The sequence below is a fragment of the Rhinoraja longicauda genome, chromosome 21, assembly GCF_053455715.1.
Source record: "Rhinoraja longicauda isolate Sanriku21f chromosome 21, sRhiLon1.1, whole genome shotgun sequence".
NCBI lineage: Eukaryota > Metazoa > Chordata > Chondrichthyes > Rajiformes > Arhynchobatidae > Rhinoraja > Rhinoraja longicauda.
Window position 1 is genome coordinate 16310343 of NC_135973.1, and position 19315 is coordinate 16329657.

General features: G+C 41.9%; 1 protein-coding gene across 2 annotated transcripts in view; it reads right to left on the bottom strand.

The window, feature by feature from the left end:
* Nucleotides 1-399: 399 nt before the first annotated feature.
* ints1 (integrator complex subunit 1) overlaps nt 400-19315 on the bottom strand; it is a 101845-nt gene continuing 82929 nt past the window's right edge. For both annotated transcript variants that reach the window (XM_078417829.1, XM_078417831.1), the window contains exons 40-48: nt 18001-18134; nt 16448-16640; nt 14946-15073; nt 11557-11669; nt 8810-8923; nt 7579-7649; nt 5995-6086; nt 2504-2613; nt 400-1260 (exon numbers count right to left, since the gene is read on the bottom strand). In XM_078417829.1, the coding sequence (XP_078273955.1) occupies nt 1145-1260; nt 2504-2613; nt 5995-6086; nt 7579-7649; nt 8810-8923; nt 11557-11669; nt 14946-15073; nt 16448-16640; nt 18001-18134 (1071 nt within the window). In that variant the 3' untranslated portion in view covers nt 400-1144. The remainder of the gene's footprint in view (nt 1261-2503; nt 2614-5994; nt 6087-7578; nt 7650-8809; nt 8924-11556; nt 11670-14945; nt 15074-16447; nt 16641-18000; nt 18135-19315) is intronic.

Here is a 19315-nt window from a genome sequence, read left to right on the forward strand (position 1 = left end):
AGTGAGAGAAATAGTTGGAAAGGACGGGATAGAGGAAAGGCAGGGTAGATAAAAGGGAAATATGGGACTTGGGGATGGGAGATGAACGCACAGAGAAGGGGAAAGGAGAAGGGTGACGAAGGTGGTGGGGGAAATGTGTGGGCACTGGAAAGAGAAAGGGGTGTTATTTTTTGAAATGGGAGAATTCAATGTTTATATTGTTGGAGTGCAAACTACCCAAGGGGAATATTTGGTGCTGTTCTTCCAGTTTGTGTGTGGTTTCACTCAGGCAGTGGAGAAAGCCAAGAACAGAAAGGTCGCTAAGGGAATGGATTTACCTGTTCTGTTTATTTCATAACTGCAGATAAAAGTGCCAAGATTTTTTTTGTCAAAAATTTATTTTACATTAAAATATTCTCAACAAAAATACAAAGCTTTCACAGAACATCATAGAGCCAAGATGTTTTTTCGTCTGAATGGTTCATCACACAGCTTCATGCGCTCACAAGATCTCAACAGTCCACAGAATTATCCCAAAGAGTCTAAAGGAACTGTTAAGTTCTCCTGGCTTTGGTCCGGCACTTTCTCCATTTTAAGTCACCCCTATTGTGTCCTGGTTACAATATCACAGTTCAGGGCCTAACTGGTTGGCCATGCATTTCCATCCACACGTCTCACCTTGAGGTATGTTGAGAGGCTGGAATCCAGTTGGGAGGTGGTTTCTGGTGGGGCTAACAAACCTCTTGGCTGGTCAAAATTGGACACAGTGGCTACGGCTTTTCCTGACATTTGGAGGCATTTCATTCAAAATATGACGAGGAGTTACATAATGTATGCATGAGGGAGAGCAAAAGAGAGGGAGGAAATATGGGAGGGAAACAGAAAGATTTGATGCAGTTAATTTTTATGCACTTTCTCATCATAGAGGTCTTCAGACAATTAACTGAAGTGCAGTGAATGCGGTTATGTAGGAAAATCCATGTTAAATCCTCCAATTTTCATTATTTCTGTTCCTGGGAAATCCTCCTGACCAGCATTATCCTGAACAGCTTGATCACTTCATGTGTAGCACTGTAGAGGTTCAATGACATTGTACTAAATGTACCTCCGTCGTCAATTATTTTCTCTGTGGTAGTAAACACACTCCGTTTTCAATGGTTAGTCCTTAAGTGGTGGCTTCCATGTGCAGAACCTTCATAGCATCTGCAATCTGTGGGCTGGTGTCGAGTTGACTGTACATTCCAACCAAAAAGGCCTTGTGCAAAAGAACTCCTGCGTGCTCTGTGAACAAAGCAGGGTGTATGAATGAGCGACTGAGAGAAGTGAAAGAACAGCAGCACCATCACGGAGACACAGGAGATTGCAGATGCTGGAATCAGGAGCAATAAACAGTCTGCTGCAGGAACTCAAGTGGGTGGAGTAGCATCTGTGGGTGGAAAGGAACGGTTGACATTCCGGGTCAAAACCCTGCCCGAATCCTGATGCAGGGTCTCGACCCGAAATGTCCACCATTCCTTTCCACCCACAGACGCTGCTCGAGCCGTTGAGTTTGTATGGCAGATTGTTTGCAGCAGCAATATCATCCAAGTCCAGACAAATAAACTTGTTTATAATAGCTAAATATGGACAATAAATAACATATTTAAGGAACACCATGATATGATTTGTATAGTTACTCAATCGCTGTACCAGTTTAGACAATAGACAATAGGTGCAGGAGTAGGCCATTCGGCCCTTCGAGCCAGCACCGCCATTCAATGTGATCATGGCTGATCATTCTCAATCAGTACCCCGTTCCTGCTTTCTCCCCATACCCCCTGACTCCGCTATCCTTAAGAGCTCTATCTAGCTCTCTCTTGAATGTATTCAGAGAATTGGCCTCCACTGCCCTCTGAGGCAGAGAATTCCACAGATTCACAACTCTCTAACTAAAAAAGTTTTTCCTCATCTCTGTTCTAAATGGCCTACCCCTTATTCTTAAACTGTGGCCCCTGGTTCTGGACTCCCCCAACATTGGAAGCATGTTTCCTGCCTCTAACGTGTCCAACCCCTTAATAATCTTATATGTTTCGATAAGATCCCCTCTCATCCTTCTAAATTCCAGTGTATACAAACCTAGTCGCTCCAGTCTTTCAACATATGACAGTCCCGCCATTCCGGGAATTAACCTAGTAAACCTACGCTGCACGCCCTCAGTGGTTTAGAGTGGTACATTGCAAGTCTAACAATTAAACTTAACACCCAAGATCTAGAGAAGGTTATGGAGAAACCAAGAGGTCTCTCTTACCACCTACAGTAGTAAGGGCAAGATGTATGAAGGGCAAGGTGGTGCTCTATGTGGTTCTCAGTGGCCATTGGAACCAGGCAACACATCATTGGGCAGAGAGATTGGTCAAACATATTCATCGATCCATAGCCAGGAATGGAGGGCACATTTCAGTTTGGAAGGATTAATAAAGAACACTGGAGCAAGTTTAAAGACTTGCTAGGTAACAAAATACGCCCAAGCTTTGTACAATCCTACCTTGGCAGAGTAGCGTATAATCGGGAAGATACTTCAGAGCCGTCTGCACCACATCGTAATTTCCACAGCCGAGGCAGTACATGAATGTTGGGAGAAAATCAACAGCAATGCTGGAAGAGGAAACCAATGTTAATCATACCGAACTTGGGGAACTGTAGGGGGGGATGAGTGAATGGATAAACATTTTGTACAAGTCATGATGCAGCCTTATGGGACTATAGTTAGGCCACATTTAAATCATTGCATGCAGTTCTGGTCGCCCCAGGTCAGGGGAAAGATGTGGAGGCTTTGGAGAAGGTGCAGAAGAAGTTTATCAGCATGCTGCCTGGATTAATTTCAGCTACAGGGAGAGGTTGGATAGCCTTGGATTGTTTTTTCTGGAATGTCAGAGGTTGAGGGGGAAACTTAGAATAGAATAGAACAGCCTTTATTGTCATCCAAAAACATGTTTTTGGACAAAATTATGTTACCCACAGTCAACAATGAGAGGCAATAAAAAAGAAAGCAATAAAACACACAAACACAAAAACCAACATAAAACAAAAAACATCCATCACAGTGAGTCTCCTCCAGTCACCTCCTCACTGTGATGGAAGGCCAGAATGTCTTTCTCTTCCCGCCGTCTTCTCCCAAGGTCAGGCAGTCAAAATTGCCACTTGATAGAAGTATATAAAATTATGAGAGGCCTAGATAGAGTAGACAGTCAGAACCTTTTTCCCCAGGATGAAAATGTCTAACAGAGGACATAGGTATAAGGTGAGAGAGGGAAAACCTAATGGAGATTGCATATCATTACAAACAGGAATGGTGTTCAGCTGAGAGATTGAGCTGTTAGGGATCAAATTAAAAAGCAGCATCTCAAGGGTAATAAAACTAACAAGGGGTGGGAGCAGGATTCAGGTGAAGGCAAGGTTGTAGATTTTTCCATTCCTTTAAAAGGTTAAAGCCACGGAACAATGTAGGAATTTGGGTAATGATTAGCGGAGCAGGATAAGGAAGGGCTGAAGAGTTTAATAAATGGTTCGTCAGTTGAGAGAAAAAATCAAATCAAGAGAAAAGTGTTAAAAGTTAAAAAGTTACAAAGGTCTAGAAACAAAATAAACAAATAATGATACAAATCAAGACAAACGAGTTGAACTAGATAATACAGGGACCTAGTTACACTTTGACCTTGGTTAAGAGTAACGTAGCCCAGGGAATGTGAAGTTTTGAAATAACAGGCAGTATAGAAAAAGAGTGGTATTAATGTGATTGCCCTAACAAAAAATAACATGAAAGCTTAATGGAGATTGATCTGTCCCAGACGAATGTCAAGTAGAATCATAATGGGTGGAGATAAGACATAACAAGCATCAAGAAAAGTGATATACAGGTGCAAGTAGATGTATAACAGCAAGCATTTAAATAAATCATTCACATTTCTACGAGTGCGCATTCCATCGGGAAATAGAAACCCAACGACAAACGTGAATCCATGCATAACAAGGTAGGTCGAGGATAATATTAGGTGAAAAGAAGAAGACAAGAAGAGTAGCTAGCCTGAAAGCTGGGAGATGTTAAAGAAATGAACAGAAGAAATGGATAAACAACAAAGATAATTTAGCAAAACAATTACAAAGAATTGTAGGAGTTTCTAACCTATGTAAAATGGATCAGGGACTATAAATGTGAAATTATAATGGGAAATAGAATTGTTGAAACATTGAACAAGCAAACATTTTACTTCTGTCTATAGCTTCGCAAACAACAAGTGAATGGGAAATAAAGGTCTAACTGCGTTGAGGAACTTATAAAAGAGGAACAATCTAAAGAAAAAAATCCTGGAGACATTAAAGGCTTAAATTGGACTGATGGCAAAATGATGGAACCATCATTAACGATAACACAGAGTACACATTAAAAATAATAATGGGACTGGGTGGAAGCAATGGTGGAAAAGGGAGGACCAGAGGATACAGTGCATCTGAATTTCAAAAGGCAATTGATTAACATATGGTACAAAAGATGTTTACACAAAATAATGGCTCAGAGGATGGTATAATTTAACAAGGATAGAGGGCTGGTTTGAAGACAGAAAATGTACCATATGAATGAACTGGTCATTTTCACTGGAAAACTGTGACTAGTTGGTATATTAGAGGTTAATGATGGTACATCAGCTATTAACAATTTGTATTAGTGACATAGCAAAAAATGAAATGTACAGGGCCGTAAACAATGTCTGTGCCGAGCATGATGGCAAGTTAAATGAATCATCAGTGCCTGCACATGATCCATATCCCTCCATTCCCTGCATTCATGTGCCTATGCAAAAGCCTCCATAATGCCACTATTGTAACTGTGTTCCACCACCATTCTTGGCAGTGGGTTCCAGGCACCCACAAGTCTCTTGTAAAAATATTTGCCCCATACCTCTCCGTTAAACATTGCCCATCGCACCTGAGTAAGCCAGTTCTGAATCCAACAACCAAGTAATGGTGGATCCAATGGATTTTAATCTTCTGGATCAGCCAATCATGAGAAACATTGCAAATGCCTTACTAAAATCCATGTAGACAACATCCACTGTTCTACCCTCACACCCTACAAAAACTCAGTTTGTAAGATATGACATGCCATGGACAAAGCCATGCTGACTCCCGAATGAACCCTTTCTCTTCCAAATGCTTGTCAATCCTATCCGGAAGAATTATTTCCAATGGGTTTCCTACAACTGAAGCAAGATTCACCAGCCTATAATTTCCTGAATGATCTCTACTTCCCGTCCTAAATAAAAGAACAACCGTGGCTATTCAACTGTTCTGTATCAAGTGTTCTTCACAAAAGAGAGTTCCAAATACTATCTGCTCTTGCACATAGATGAGTCTGTTGACTTTATTCTCCAAAGGCCTGTCTCAAATTCATGGCTATATGCCCTACACCCTACATGCCTTAATCCTAGATTCCCCAAATAGTTTCTATTTACCTGGCCCATCAACTTCCCTAATACCATGAAAATCTACATCAGATCCATCCTTAATCTTCTAAATTCCACTGACTAAAACTCTCGATTATATCGTCTTTCCTTACAAATGAATGCTTGGAGTCCAGAGGAACAGTACAACCCTCCCACCCTCCTGGCAAATAACTTGCCGACCATTGAAAGAAAACTGACCACTATCTCATATCATGCGTAGGAAGGAACTGCAGATGTTGGTTTAAACCAAAGATAGACACAAAATGCTGGAGTAATTCAGAGGAACAGGCAGCATCTCTGGAGAGAAGGAATGGGTGACATTTTGGATCGAGACCTTTGTTCAGACACTCTCATATCGGTTACTATCTCATATCAGTTGGTGGAGATATCTTTGTGCAAACTGACAGCCTGATTTTCTACAGTTCAACAGTTACCACACTGTGCAGTGTATTCCGTTGCTGTATGTATTTTGGATTACTAAGAATACAATAGGTGTAACTGGTCCATCTTTGGCAAGGTCATGTGTTCCAGTTACCGTGGGTCATGCTGAATGCTCCTCAAGGCCAAGACAAATGCCGAATTCCGGGCAAATTCCTCAGGGGAGCTCATCAGCCGCTGGAGATCATTCTGTGAGAAAAGAGCAAAGGTTTGGTACAGTAATAGCACATGACAATGTTAATAGCATCAGATCTCATTTTGTCGATTTTTTAAAATTTGTTTTGAGCCAAGAGCGTTGTACTTTGAAGCTCAGTGAATAGTGAACTTCCCTCACTGCTGCACTCCCACATCAACACATTCAGTAGTTAGGGCTTAGGGTGGGAAGCCAATCTGCTTCCCTGTGACTCCCAATAGTCAGATCTCAATGGTGATCACAGGTTACAGCATGCGGCTGCCAACAAGATCTGTATTTTGAGGCGGTGAAGAACTGTGCATATGTCTGAATTTCACCAGGAAGTTTTAAAGACACCTGCTTTGATATGTGCAGAGTACCCTCTCTTGCAAGTTAATCTTTTCAGTGTGCAGGCAAGAAAACCTTTCTCAAACTGCTTAAAAAATGTGCACAGCGAGTTTTGAGAAGTGTTCTTGGAGGGCTTGTGTCTGAAATCATTTCAAAGTTGATTAAACTCCACATAGCCATCAGGCTCTCCACAGGCTCACAGCCATGCAGTCATCAACCCAAGGCAACCGTGTTCTAGTTACATGGAGTGAGATTAAACCCACTTTAAATGTCATTAATGTGCAACCACATATAGCACACTCCAAGCTAAAAATCTGATGACGGCAGAATGCTACAAGAGTTTCTTTAATACATGAACCACCTCACCATCCAAACCCTTACTACTACTCTGAGAATATAGATAGAACCATTTACACCTGCATAGTACCAAAAAAATGGTGAGTGACACTGGCCATCACCACCAGGGTCTGTTAGCTTCAATGGTCTGGGATGAGCCATTCTACTTACAAAGATAGATGGGAGTTTTCTCCCTGGAGTAAACACATCTAAGAGGGGATTTAATAGACAGTCCAAATCATGACAAATTTAAATCGGGTCAACAAAAACTATTTCCACTATCAATGAAGTCAGCAACCAGATCAAAAGATTTGGGGCGGTGGGATGCTGGGAAAAAGGGAAATAGTTATTCTGGAGTTAGATTTAAAAGGGAAATGGATACATATTTAATGGGGAATAAATATGGCCTGTGATGGGAAAAACAGGAAAATCAGGCCTGTGGAGGGAAAAGAGATGGGCTGTTCTATTAGATGTTTGTGTAGACTCAGTGGGAGGAATGACCTCTCCCGCACTGTAACAGTTCTTCAATACTAACTGTGGTGGCTCAGAATTGCTTCTCCAAAGGCAATACGGTGCTTCATTTACATCTCACCATTGCTGCCAAGGAAAATCCATCAGATTCAATATTTACAATAGCCTTTTCTCAAAGGCTGCCTACAAACAATTCACAGCTAGAGACATTGTTAGCGGCAATCAAAATCCGTCCATTGCACTTGTTAGCTGAGTGCAGGGCATTATACAGTTTTGGTGCTAATTAAATGCTGGAGGCAATCAGAGGCCAAGTCTTGTTTGCTTTGAGACACAATTAGTTTGTTTTCTACTTACAGCAAAGAAAGAGAGGATCTCAATTCGACGCTTTGACATCTCATCAATATCGTTCAGGACTTCCAGAGTGTCTGTGCGGGTAAATGAGGACACATTAGGCATCAACCATTCAGAATGATCATTGACCTACACGGGGCCCCAGCAAGACAGCGTCAAAACTAAAATTGTCTTCTTTGTTAACAAATGCCTCCATGGATTCAGCTTGCTCTCTGACATAATCTCTCACTAGAAGCCTCCAAGTTATCTGCTTTTCCTAGCTGGCTACCAGTACTTCAATGACTCTACCCTTTCTAAATTCTTCACTATTGTCAGTTTGAGTCTCTTTTTTAACATTCCTTAAAACGTCACATTTTCAAGGGTGGCATCATGGATGATCATTGTGTCTGAAGGTCTCGACCCAAAACGTCACCCATTCCTTCTCTCCAGAGATGCTGCCTGTCCCGCTGAGTTTTTACATGTGAAATTTCTACATGGTGAAACCTAAATGTATAAAAATGGCCTTTATTAAAATCTGACAATGTGCACTTCAACCACATGTGATTTTTTCTATTACAAATCTCAAATTGTGGAGTACAGAGGCAAATAAATAAATGATGGGTCTTTGTTCCAAACATTATGGAGGGCACTGTAAGATGGTGGATGGTGCTGGATGGCGTTGAGCATCTTAAGTGTTAGCTGTTTTTATCCAAATGAGTGGGAGTGTATTTCTTCACAAGAAGATAATAGGAATAGCAATAAATGCCAATACTCCCAGCAATGTCACAGGGCTGAAATGGTCACAGGACCAAGAGGTGAGAACCTTCTACAGGATACGCACCCTCTGACCTGCCTTTGTAACCACAGCAATGACTGGTGTCGACGATCTTTTTGGGCACAGAATATGGAGCTAAGACATTTCAACTCATCTTGTCCTAAATGCCGATCCCTTTTCTTAATAAAATGCACCCTTGTTTTGTGAAATAGCTTCTTATCTGTCAACCATCTTTGAGTTTATCTTCATTTAAACCATTCTATTCTATCTATTATGAAAGTCCCCATTTGCCAGTAATCCCTCGCGTATACCATCAAGGTACTGCTTTTTCGATTAGTTTGCTACACTACTCCATAAATGGTAGCAATAAAACACTTGGCATAACTTTCTATTCCATCATTCCTTGTGTGTTCAGTTTACAGCACCTCATTTCCTATCGCTTTGTGGTAGAGGCTCTGTTTAAGTCCTCTGTTACCTTACCTTCCAGAGCACGTGCCCTTGCAATTTTTTGAAGGAACGGTGCCACTTCGACTGAAGTCAATGGTGTTGTGGGGGAGAAAGTGACCAGAGGCAGCGAGCTTGTTGTTTCTTCTTCTTTGAAAGAGGAAGAGGAGATGGAAGGGGGGTTGGGAGAGACAGAGAGAGAGTGTGTGTCAGAGAGAGTGAGGGCAAGAGAGGGGTGGAAAGGGAGAGGGGGAGGAAGAGGGGGAAGGGGAGGGGGAGGGGGGAAGGGGAGGGGGGGGAGAGAGAGAGAAAAAAATAACATAATTTAAACATGTCAACATCATTTAAGCGGGTATAAATGTAGAAAATGCCAGAAATACTCCATGAATCAAAAACAACTATGGGGGAAAAAAACAAGGTTTCAAAAGGATGACCCTTCTGAACTGATAGAAGTTCATTGCCCTGACCATTAATTTTCTCCTCAGATGTATTCTGAACTGCTGAATATTCCCAGTATTTTCTATACTCATGCAATCTTTTCTTATAATTTCATCTTTTAAAGTTAGAATAAGCGAGTTCAGTATCTCGCGTGTGCAAGGAATCATGGGATTTGTCAAAGGTCATTCGGGATAAACAAAGAGCGTTGCTGGCGATCGCGAACGCAGCGCTGTATAAACTGTGTGTACGTATTGGGCGGAACTCTGCGTGAAAATAGCATTATCGGTCTGAGTTTTCGGTCTAAGTTATAAGAGACGAGTTAACTTGATGTTTATGGTAGATACCATACATTCTAGTTTTGTTTTACTTGAAACAAAGTCAATATCAATTTGTAGTTTCGAGATGCAACTCGACATAAGTACTATACTTATGAGTGACTACTCCTAAACATATACATGTAACTTAATGGCTAAAGTACACTGAAACAATGGTTGATAAATGATTAAATTAAATGAAAGAAATAAAGAGTTGTATGAACTTCTGTACATTAACTGATTGAGATGTGTATTGCATTGAACGACGAAGAAATACGCCGAATGTGCTGAGAGAGTTATGTTCTTTCACTTGAATATCTCTGCAAGAATGATGGTGTTGATTGTCTGAGAAGTAATCCCCATATCCCCCGCAAATGCTAGCAAGCAACACTCTATCGCGTGTACCACAACCATGACATGCCACCTTCTAAATATTCATCTAGCATGTTTTTTATCAATTATTGGCAATTCCAAAGCACTATGATTTTACCCAACATTTTATCTCTACCTGGTACATGAAGAATTATTAAAAACTACACAGCAGATATGCAAAACAAGATCCCGACATGAATCCTGGAACTAATCCAGACACGCCTACAGTATAACGATTAGTAAATAGTCATTGTGGCTTGAAAAAACAAATGAGACAAATTTTCTTAAAATTGTTTATGCAAATGCACCTACACTGGGCCTTCACAAACTAAATGTATAGTTCAGTACTGTCATACTGTCAGAAAAAAATCCACCAGTTTATATACTATGAATTAAATGCAATGAATGAGCTCTGTATAGATACATGCTGATAACAAAACTGTTTTGCAAAATAAGTACGATGTAAGAGATGTAAAGCTCTGATCGAGTTGAAATGTACATGTTGCAAACTCAGCAAGTTCTGGATTTCAGTTCATATCAAATCTGGTTGAACATAAAGTTGAACTTCTGATCAAAATGATCTGCAAGTGCAACAACATCTCATTTACACACCAATTGAGGCAGTAAATTACATAATGCTGCACAGACGGTGAAAATATCATCAATATGCAGAACTAAATGGGTAAAGTGTTTCTCAGGATGTTAAACCATTTTAGATGACCTATTGGCCGTTCAACATAAATTTGGACATTGGCAACCTTCTTGATTTTGTGTACGTTTTCTCTGGTCATTTGCTGATAACCACCGCTGGGAGGGAGGGAGGGGGAATCTCTAAATAGGCTTGGTGAAACATCGTCTTCTTGAATAGGAAATCCTCTATCCGTCATCATGCAATCCCCAGGATCAACTAAGTTCAAAAATCCACTCTTCCTAACAATGTGTGTATCAGATGATCGCCCACCCCAAGGAAAAGCCAATAAAACCACCAAAATTATGGTTCATTTGTAGTTTTGTACAAATGAACCATAAATACACCTAGTTAATAGTTTTGAAAGCAGTATTTTCTTACCTCGAAGAAGCAAAGCTGGAAAATACGTATGAAACGCAGGTCGAAACAATTATCGATCATAATGTATACACACAGTAGCTCAGCTGGCGAGAATGTTTATCCCGAATGGCCCATGACCTGGGCAAACTCACACATGCGCAGTTGTAATACCGAACTCGCTTATTGCAGTCAACTGTTTGCCAGATTTGCTGAAACCCATCCTCCAGCTGCCCAGCAGAGGGAAATGGTGCAAAAGGGAAGGATGAGCTGGTCATTATCCATGTTATTACACTGCTTTCTAAAGCATATTGATTGTTGTGTTTTCAGTGACCAAAAGCAGTGACCAAGCTTCAAGAAATGCCAAGTTGGCTGTGAAGTATTCTTTCAAACAAAGGGGATGAAAGGCCCCATATAAATCCAGGTATTCAGGCAGTACAGGCATACTAATATCTTGCAGAATTTTGAAAGGAAGCTGGATTTACAACAGCAGAACAGATTATAACAAAATAAATAATCTGATCACAAAACCTTCAATTCCCCTCTTGCATTATTCACAATGGCTTGACTACACCAATTTGGTCGGAATATTGACTGGTAGAATATCTACTCACCCCCATCCTCATCCTCTACATTCTCCTCCATGAGTCCAGTCCGAGTTGGGAGGGTTAAACCAGCCAGCAAAGATTTAAGTAGGGCCATCTCCGGGTACTCCCGCGACAAGTAACTGGGAGGCACATCAAAATAAAGAGAATGTTTTTAGCATACAAGAAACGGTGATGGTCACAGAGCGTAAAAGATGATCAATTTTGATATCATCAAGCACTTACTCTTACTTCCTGAAACAGTTTGAAGGGAAAAGCACTGAACTCATGACAATTTCTTGCTACTCTGTGACATTTGAAAGGTTTTTATTTATTTGTGGGATGTGTGCATTACTGGAAGGGGCATCATTTATAGTTCTTCTCCAAGTGCCCAGGAGAAGGTGGCACAGCCATCTTTTGAGTCACTGCCATCAGTGTGGTGTTGTTAAAGAAGGGAGGTCCAGCATTTAGACATAGTGGCCCATGAAGTGATCCAAGCTAAGGTGGTGAGTGACTTGGAAGACAAATTTATAGGTGGTGATATTCCCATCGCCTGACTAATTTGGTGCCAGATATTGTGTATTTATGGTATATATTCTTGCGTTTGAGGCAGCAGAAGTTATGTAATGCCCTCCAGGCGCTGTTCAATGTGCTGTTCAATGTGCAGTTCAATGTGCTGTTGTCGACAGCAGAAGTATTTATGGTAAACCAGTGTATTTTGTAGATGGTGCTCATTGCAGCCATGACGAAGCTGTGATCGAGGGAATGAATGTTTAGGGTGGTAAATTGGATGTCAGTCAAATTTTGCTTGAAGGGCTGCTTTGTCCTAGAGGGTATGGAGCTTCCCAACTGTTGTTGAAGTTGCAAAGAATATTCCATTACTTTCCTGATAAGCTTTGTAGACAGTTGAAAGGTTTCAGCTGTTTGGAAGCAAGTTGCTTGCTGCAGGACACCTTGCTCCTATAACCTGAGATAATCCAGTTAAGCTTCCACAGTGGAGTAGCAGTAGAGTTGCTACCATACAGCGCCAGACACCCTGGTTCGATCCTGCTTACAGGTGCCATCTGTACGGATCTTTTACGTTCTCCCTGTAACCACGTGGGTTTCCTCCAGGTGTTCTGGTTTCCTCCCACATTCCAAAGACGTGCAGGTTTGTATGTTAATTGGCTTCTGTAAATTATCCCTAGTGTGTTAGGCAGAACTAGTGTACAGGTGATCTTTGGTCGGTGTGGACATGGTGGGCCGAAGGGCCAGTATCCATGCTGTAAATTAAACTAAAGATTCTGTTGAGAATGTTGATCACGGGAAACCTGGTAACAGAATGCCATTCTGTCAAAACAGTCATGATCATTTTGCGGATGACACAAAGCTGGGTGGCAGTGTGAGCTGCGATGAGGATGCTATTGTGGCTGCAGGGTGACTTGGATAGGTTGGGTGAGTGGGCAGATGCATGGGAGATGCAGTATAATGTGGATAAATGTGAAGTTCAGGTGACACGGAACTGTTCCATGCACTGTGATGAGGGAGTCTGGAACCCTGCCTGTAAGATACCATCTCATCCTCAGTGTGCATGTTTAGCATTTGCTTGACTGGACAGTGGATCAGCTTTTCCAATTTAGGCACATGGACCCAGGTGTAACCAAGGGTAAGGTCAACTGCTCTGCAGTGCCTGAATTCAGGCTGCTAATGGCAAGCCAAGCTTGTTTTATTCTTGTTCTGCTTTAATACAGGAGCTTTTGTTACAAGTGAATGCTTACGAAGCCCCATTGCTGTAGTCCAGGAGCCATTAATAGGCTAAACCAACTTAAGAGCAGCAGATTTCCTTCCCTGATGAACATAATGATCCAGATAATTGCAAATCTTTCTTTTTCAAAGGACCATTAGCTTTGCTTAATAAGGGGCACATTGGTTTCCCTTGTGTCACAAATGACCATTTATATACTTTAGGGCTAAATGCATTTGAGACCTCCACCCCTCTTTCCTCAGCCCCCCAACCCCCCCCCCCCCCAAACTTGTCCCGATATTGATTTGTAAGAAGAGGCAGGATTTCATACTCTATATTAAAGGTAATAGTCCCCAGGTTACAACAAGTTTCCGTTCCTGAGAATTGCTCGTAACCTGAACTGTTCATGTCAGAAATAAACCAAAATAGTGTTTGAGAAAGGATCCAGGAACAGGTAAGATGGGAAAGTGAGCAGGCGTGGGAGAGTGGCTGCCAGCTGTCCTCACTGACTCAGTGAGTGAGTGGGAGAATCAGCTCAGCTCGACCCAGCTCAGGGTGGCGTGGGGAGAGACGGCAAACAGAGATGCCCAGTCCCACCTGGCTGAAGATGCCCGCAGCTGTAATCTATCCCCCACTGGTCTCCCAAAAATCATTCGCTTGAATCTATGTGGATGTCCGTAAGATTTAAACTGGGGAGGACCTGTACTCTGGATTGAATGACATACTGTCCACCACAACCAGGCTCCTTCAGGCAGCCTTATCTTGCAATATGCTGCCTACCATATATTAGCAGGCACACCTCCAAGACACAGACGAGAAGCAGCCTCACAACCAGCTGCTGCTGCTGCTGCAAGTTGTTAATTGTTATTGGATTGTTGGGAGAAAATTAGAAAATTATTTCTAATGTAAGCTAAGATTCTGACTGTGGTCCGGACGCTGAACAATGCTTTATATGATGTTCCAAACCTTGCCCATTTACCAATCATTTCAGGAGTGCCAATGTGGGCATCATTCAGCTCCTGTGAATGTCTAAACTGCAACTCTGGATCTGTGCAGCAACTGTTTGAATATTACACCAGGTAAAGCTGCCATTTCCTGGCTCGTAACCTGGTCCCTTCCCAGGTATCTGGTCCGGCCCCCACACATTGAACCTGCATTCCATTTATTAATTGTTACCTGTACAGAGCGAGATAAAATGATAAACTATTGTTCTTCAGGCACCAATGACTAACTGAAAGCCAATCCATCTTATGATCCAAGAACTGAGTGCATTTTTAGACTTTAGAGATACAGTGCGGAAACAGGCCCTTCGGCCCATCGAGTCCGCGATGATCAGCGATCACCCTGTACACTAGCTCTATCTTACACACTACGGACAATTTACAATTTAACCAAAGCCAATTAACTTATAAACCTGTACATCTTTGGAGTGTGGGAGGAAACCGGAGCACCCGGAGAAAACCCACGTGGTCACAGGGAGAAGGTACAAACTCTGTACAGATAGCACACGTAAGTAGAATTGAACCCAGGTCTTTGGTGCTGTAAGGCAGCAACTCCACCGCTATGCCACCGTACGGCCCCTGTGGGATTGGGTAAGGGGGTACTCTGGATGGATAACAGTCATTAATTATGTACTTTGTCTTAACTTTCATTAAGAGGACCACTTCCTCTACAACACATCAAATTGGCTACTTACTGGAGAACATCTGAATGCTTCTGAAGGAACGGCACAGCTGCTATTGCATTGAACGTTATAAACTTGTGAATAAAATGCACAAACTTATTGATGAAGGAAGCAAGCAGTCTGGAGTATTTTCCATAGTTCTGTTTAAATAAAAAACACAGAATTATGTTTTATAACCTGGATTCCAGCTGTGGCCTGTTGCAGTACCTCATGGTTAATCTCCCACCAGTTCTGTTTTCATGCTGAGGTGCTGTTTCACAGGAAATGCCTATTTTACAGTAATGTGATTGATAGCCTGAATGGTGCCAACCTGTGCCCTCTGACGATTTAACTGGTGAAACCTATTTGTTCAGCACAGAAGGATAAAGAGTGTTTAAAACAATTAAAGCCTCTCTCAATAGACAATAGGTGCAGGAGTAGGCCATTTCAAGTGGAGAGAGTCAAGAAACAGGCAGTATCACCTTAAAATAACCTGGAGTAATGTCAGTAAGTGTGTCACACTACAGGTGGAAAAATATAGTACATTATCACCCAAAAAGCTGTTGAAACTGTGGTGTCAATCTCAAACTTCCAACCTCAAACTAACAATTTTTGTTTTGGCAGTGTTGCAAAGGAAAGGATGCAATGGCAATTGAGAGGGTGCACAGGGAGCTTACAGGGATGTTGGAGAGTTATAATTACCAGGAGAACGGAATGGGCTCGTGTTGATTACTTTGGAACAAAGGAGATTGAGGGGAGATATGAGTAAGGTGTAGGGGGAACCTGGATCGGTTGAAATTATTTCCCCCAAAAGTCTGGGATTTCCTTCAGCCTACTCAGTCCGTACGTACACACCGTCAATCACTCATTTACACTAATCAGACACTCATCCCACTTCATTCTTCCCTCATTCCCAGCAACCATTCCTAGATTCAACCACTTACCTACACTAGGGGCAATTTGCATTATCGAATTAAACCACCAACCTGCGTTATCTTTGGGATGTTGAAGAAAACTGTGTGATTACAGAGAGAATGTGCAAACTTCCCACAGGCAGCACCAGAGATCAGATTTGAACCCGGGTCTCTGGAACTGAGGCAATAACCAAGATAAAACAAAATTTGTCAATGGTAGGATTAGAGAGAAATTGCAGAATTTTGTTATCACCTCAAGAGTAATTTGGGGGTTTGAAGCTCAAAACCCGAGATGGCAGAGGAAGAGAAACCCTCACTGCAACGTAGGTAAATGGGAATTAGGATCCATTTCAATCATGATCTATTCAGATGGGGACAGGTTCTCAGTGACAGTTTCTAGCAGACTCATTCTCCCCCTGACACCACAGGCTCCATCTGAGACCAGACAAGTTAGTGAATAGTGCACCAGGCATCTGTCATGTGATTATGGCAGAATTTCTTACCGGGGCAAAGTTTTCCCCAGTTGAATTCATGTCTAAAGCTTCCTGCTCTCCATATTGGCCCATATTCTGAATAACCTAGAAATGAGACTTCCAATATTCTTGACTGACTCTCACTCACCTCCAAGAGTAGAATGAAGGAGAGCAGACAATCCTGCATTGCCCCCTGGTGTTCACTCTGAAATAAATATGGCTGTAGTAGCTCCAAGATCCCCAGAACATGCAGGAAGAAAGTCATATGGTTCTGCTGACGGAACTCCTGGAAATTCAAGTGAACTCGTCCATGCAACAGGGCGGCAATCATTGGTAAATGTCTGAAGAGTAAACAAATGAAAACAAATCACTGTGAAAAGTCAGGGATAATGGCTCAGTGCAGATACATAGGTGTAAGAGGTAATTATTTTGATTTCTTTTGCATCGTACATTCATTGTGACTGTAAGAAAATAACTGCAGATGCTGGTACAAATCGAAGGTATTTATTCAAAAAATGCTGGAGTAACTCAGCAGGTCAGGCAGCATCTCAGGAGAGAAGGAATGGGTGACGTTTCGGGTCTGAAGAAGGGTCTCGACCCGAAACGTCACCCATTCCTTCTCTCCTGAGATGCTGCCTGACCTGCTGAGTTACTCCAGCATTTTGTGAATAAATACCTTCATTGTGACTGCTGCATCTAAACTCTATTTACCCTCATCTTTTAGCATATGTTGCTCTATCCTATTCCCCTTCCACCCCCCCCACCCCCAACAACTGTTGTTCCCAGTTGATCTCACACACTAAAAGAGCATGATGAGCTTTTTATGCCATGATGCATTTTCTTGTTCAAATAATTTATCAATAAACTAATTTAAAATAGGATTGTAACACAATGGGAAAATGGATTCAGGTTTGGAATATTAGAACATCATCTGGTTGATACCTTTTCTCACCCACATAGAGGATGTGTTTGGTTTTCAGCAAGAAACCAAAAGCCCGACCATTTAAATGCCAGGAGCAAGATCTGACTATCATTATCCCAGCACATACCCCTCCAGAAAATCAGTCGCCCACTCTCACAACATGTAAACTATCATACATCCACCATCTTCACTTGGAAAACATTCAACTAGGAAAAACCCTCACCCACCCACTTGGAAAGCCAATATTGGTTCTGCTATTCCACAATTGATCCATGCCTCTTATCCACCCCAGCCCACTCCATTGGGAGTACTGCTACCCATTTACCTGATACATGGGGAAACCAGCCTCTACCAACCCAAGAGAGCTCTGAGAAGGAATGTATTCACAAAATGCTGGAGTAACTCAGCAGGTCAGGCAGCATCTCAGGAGAGAAGGAATGGGTGACGTTTCGGGTCGAGACCCTTCTTCAGACTGAAGAAGGGTCTCGACCCGAAACGTCACCCATTCCTTCTCTCCTGAGATGCTGCCTGACCTGCTGAGTTACTCCAGCATTTTGTGAATAAATACCTTCGATTTGTACCAGTATCTGCAGTTATTTTCTTATACTATCTGAGAAGGAATAAATACAGTGGGGCAGATAAAAAAGCAAGAAAGATAGAGTGAGTGAGAGTAGGTGGCTGGAAGTGATACTAATTCAGAGCAATAAGTTCAGCATAGAAATTTTGAAACAAGAAATTTAATCATTAAGAATTGTTTTCAAAAGTAAACTTGTTAATACCTGAGCAATAAAACCGGGTGTGCAACGGCCAACTTTCGGCAGGCCATGTTGGCATCAGCAGTGCGGTTCTCCGATGTCCTTGTGTCACTGGTGTCTGCAAGTAACATGAGCAACCGATGCACTAGTGCATCCAGCTGGAAAAGAGAGAGAGTGGTGAAGAACTTCTGATCACAGATCCCCACAATCACCAAGAAAACCTGTTCCCAGCGGCAAAACATTGCCCAATGCTGTTCACTCCTCTGTTCATCTCCAGCGTTAGCTTGACCCAGGATTACGGTGCATTTTGATTTGTGTATTTCAATGCATTTCCAGCTGACGTTCCACATCCCACTAGTGTCATAGAATCATATAGAGTTATACATCTCGGAAATAGACCCATCAGCCCAACTTGCCACGCTGGCCAAGTTGCCCATCTATGCATGGCCCGTTTGTCCGTGTTTGACCCATACCCTCTCCGTAGGATTAGGCAAAAACTCTGCTGTCCATCCCCTAACTCTCACTTCCTGTTCAGCATCAGGAAGTTGTGGGCAGAGTCAGTGCCCAATTAAGCACTGGGAATTCTTCTCTCTATTTTCAGATCCTTCCATAGTTTTGTCTCTTTTCCCTCTATAATCTCCTCTAACTCTACAATCTCTGAGGTATGAGCACCTCCAATTCTCGTCTCTTGATGGTTAGATCCTCAACGGATGGGAAAGAGCTGAACAAGAGGGAATGTTTCCTTCATATTTACACAGGTACAACAGGGCTGCTCGTCCCCTTAATTCAATGGGAGTAACATTTACCATATTCAGTCTTGTGAGCTACACATGGTCCAAGCATAAGAGACATGGTCAATGCCTCAATATGAGCATTTTGCCCTGAAGGTGACTCTTTCAAATGGATATATCATATCATTTAGGCAATAGTAAATATATTACACATGGAAGAAGGCACTTACATGGTGTGCTACATCCAAAACTTTGTAATAGTTGCACAAATACACTGTATTCTAAGTGTAGTACATTTATGGAATATTTCCTATGAAACCTGCCATTGTTGCAGTTTGCTCAAATGAAAGTATCACACAGTGTGTTCCATGCCTTTTTTAAATGCACCATTTGAAAAGCAATAAATATTGGGATTTTATATTAAAATGCAATGTATCCTTGGAAGTGTCCAAAATAAACAAGTGCAGTTGTTGCTCATTTTGTTAGGCAAGTTACATTAAACTGCCATTCAAGAGTAGCAGAAGTTCATTCAATAGTAGCTTTCCAAAGGAACTGGATATGTATTTGAGGCAAATATTTGTGGATAATGGGGAAAGAGAAAAAATATT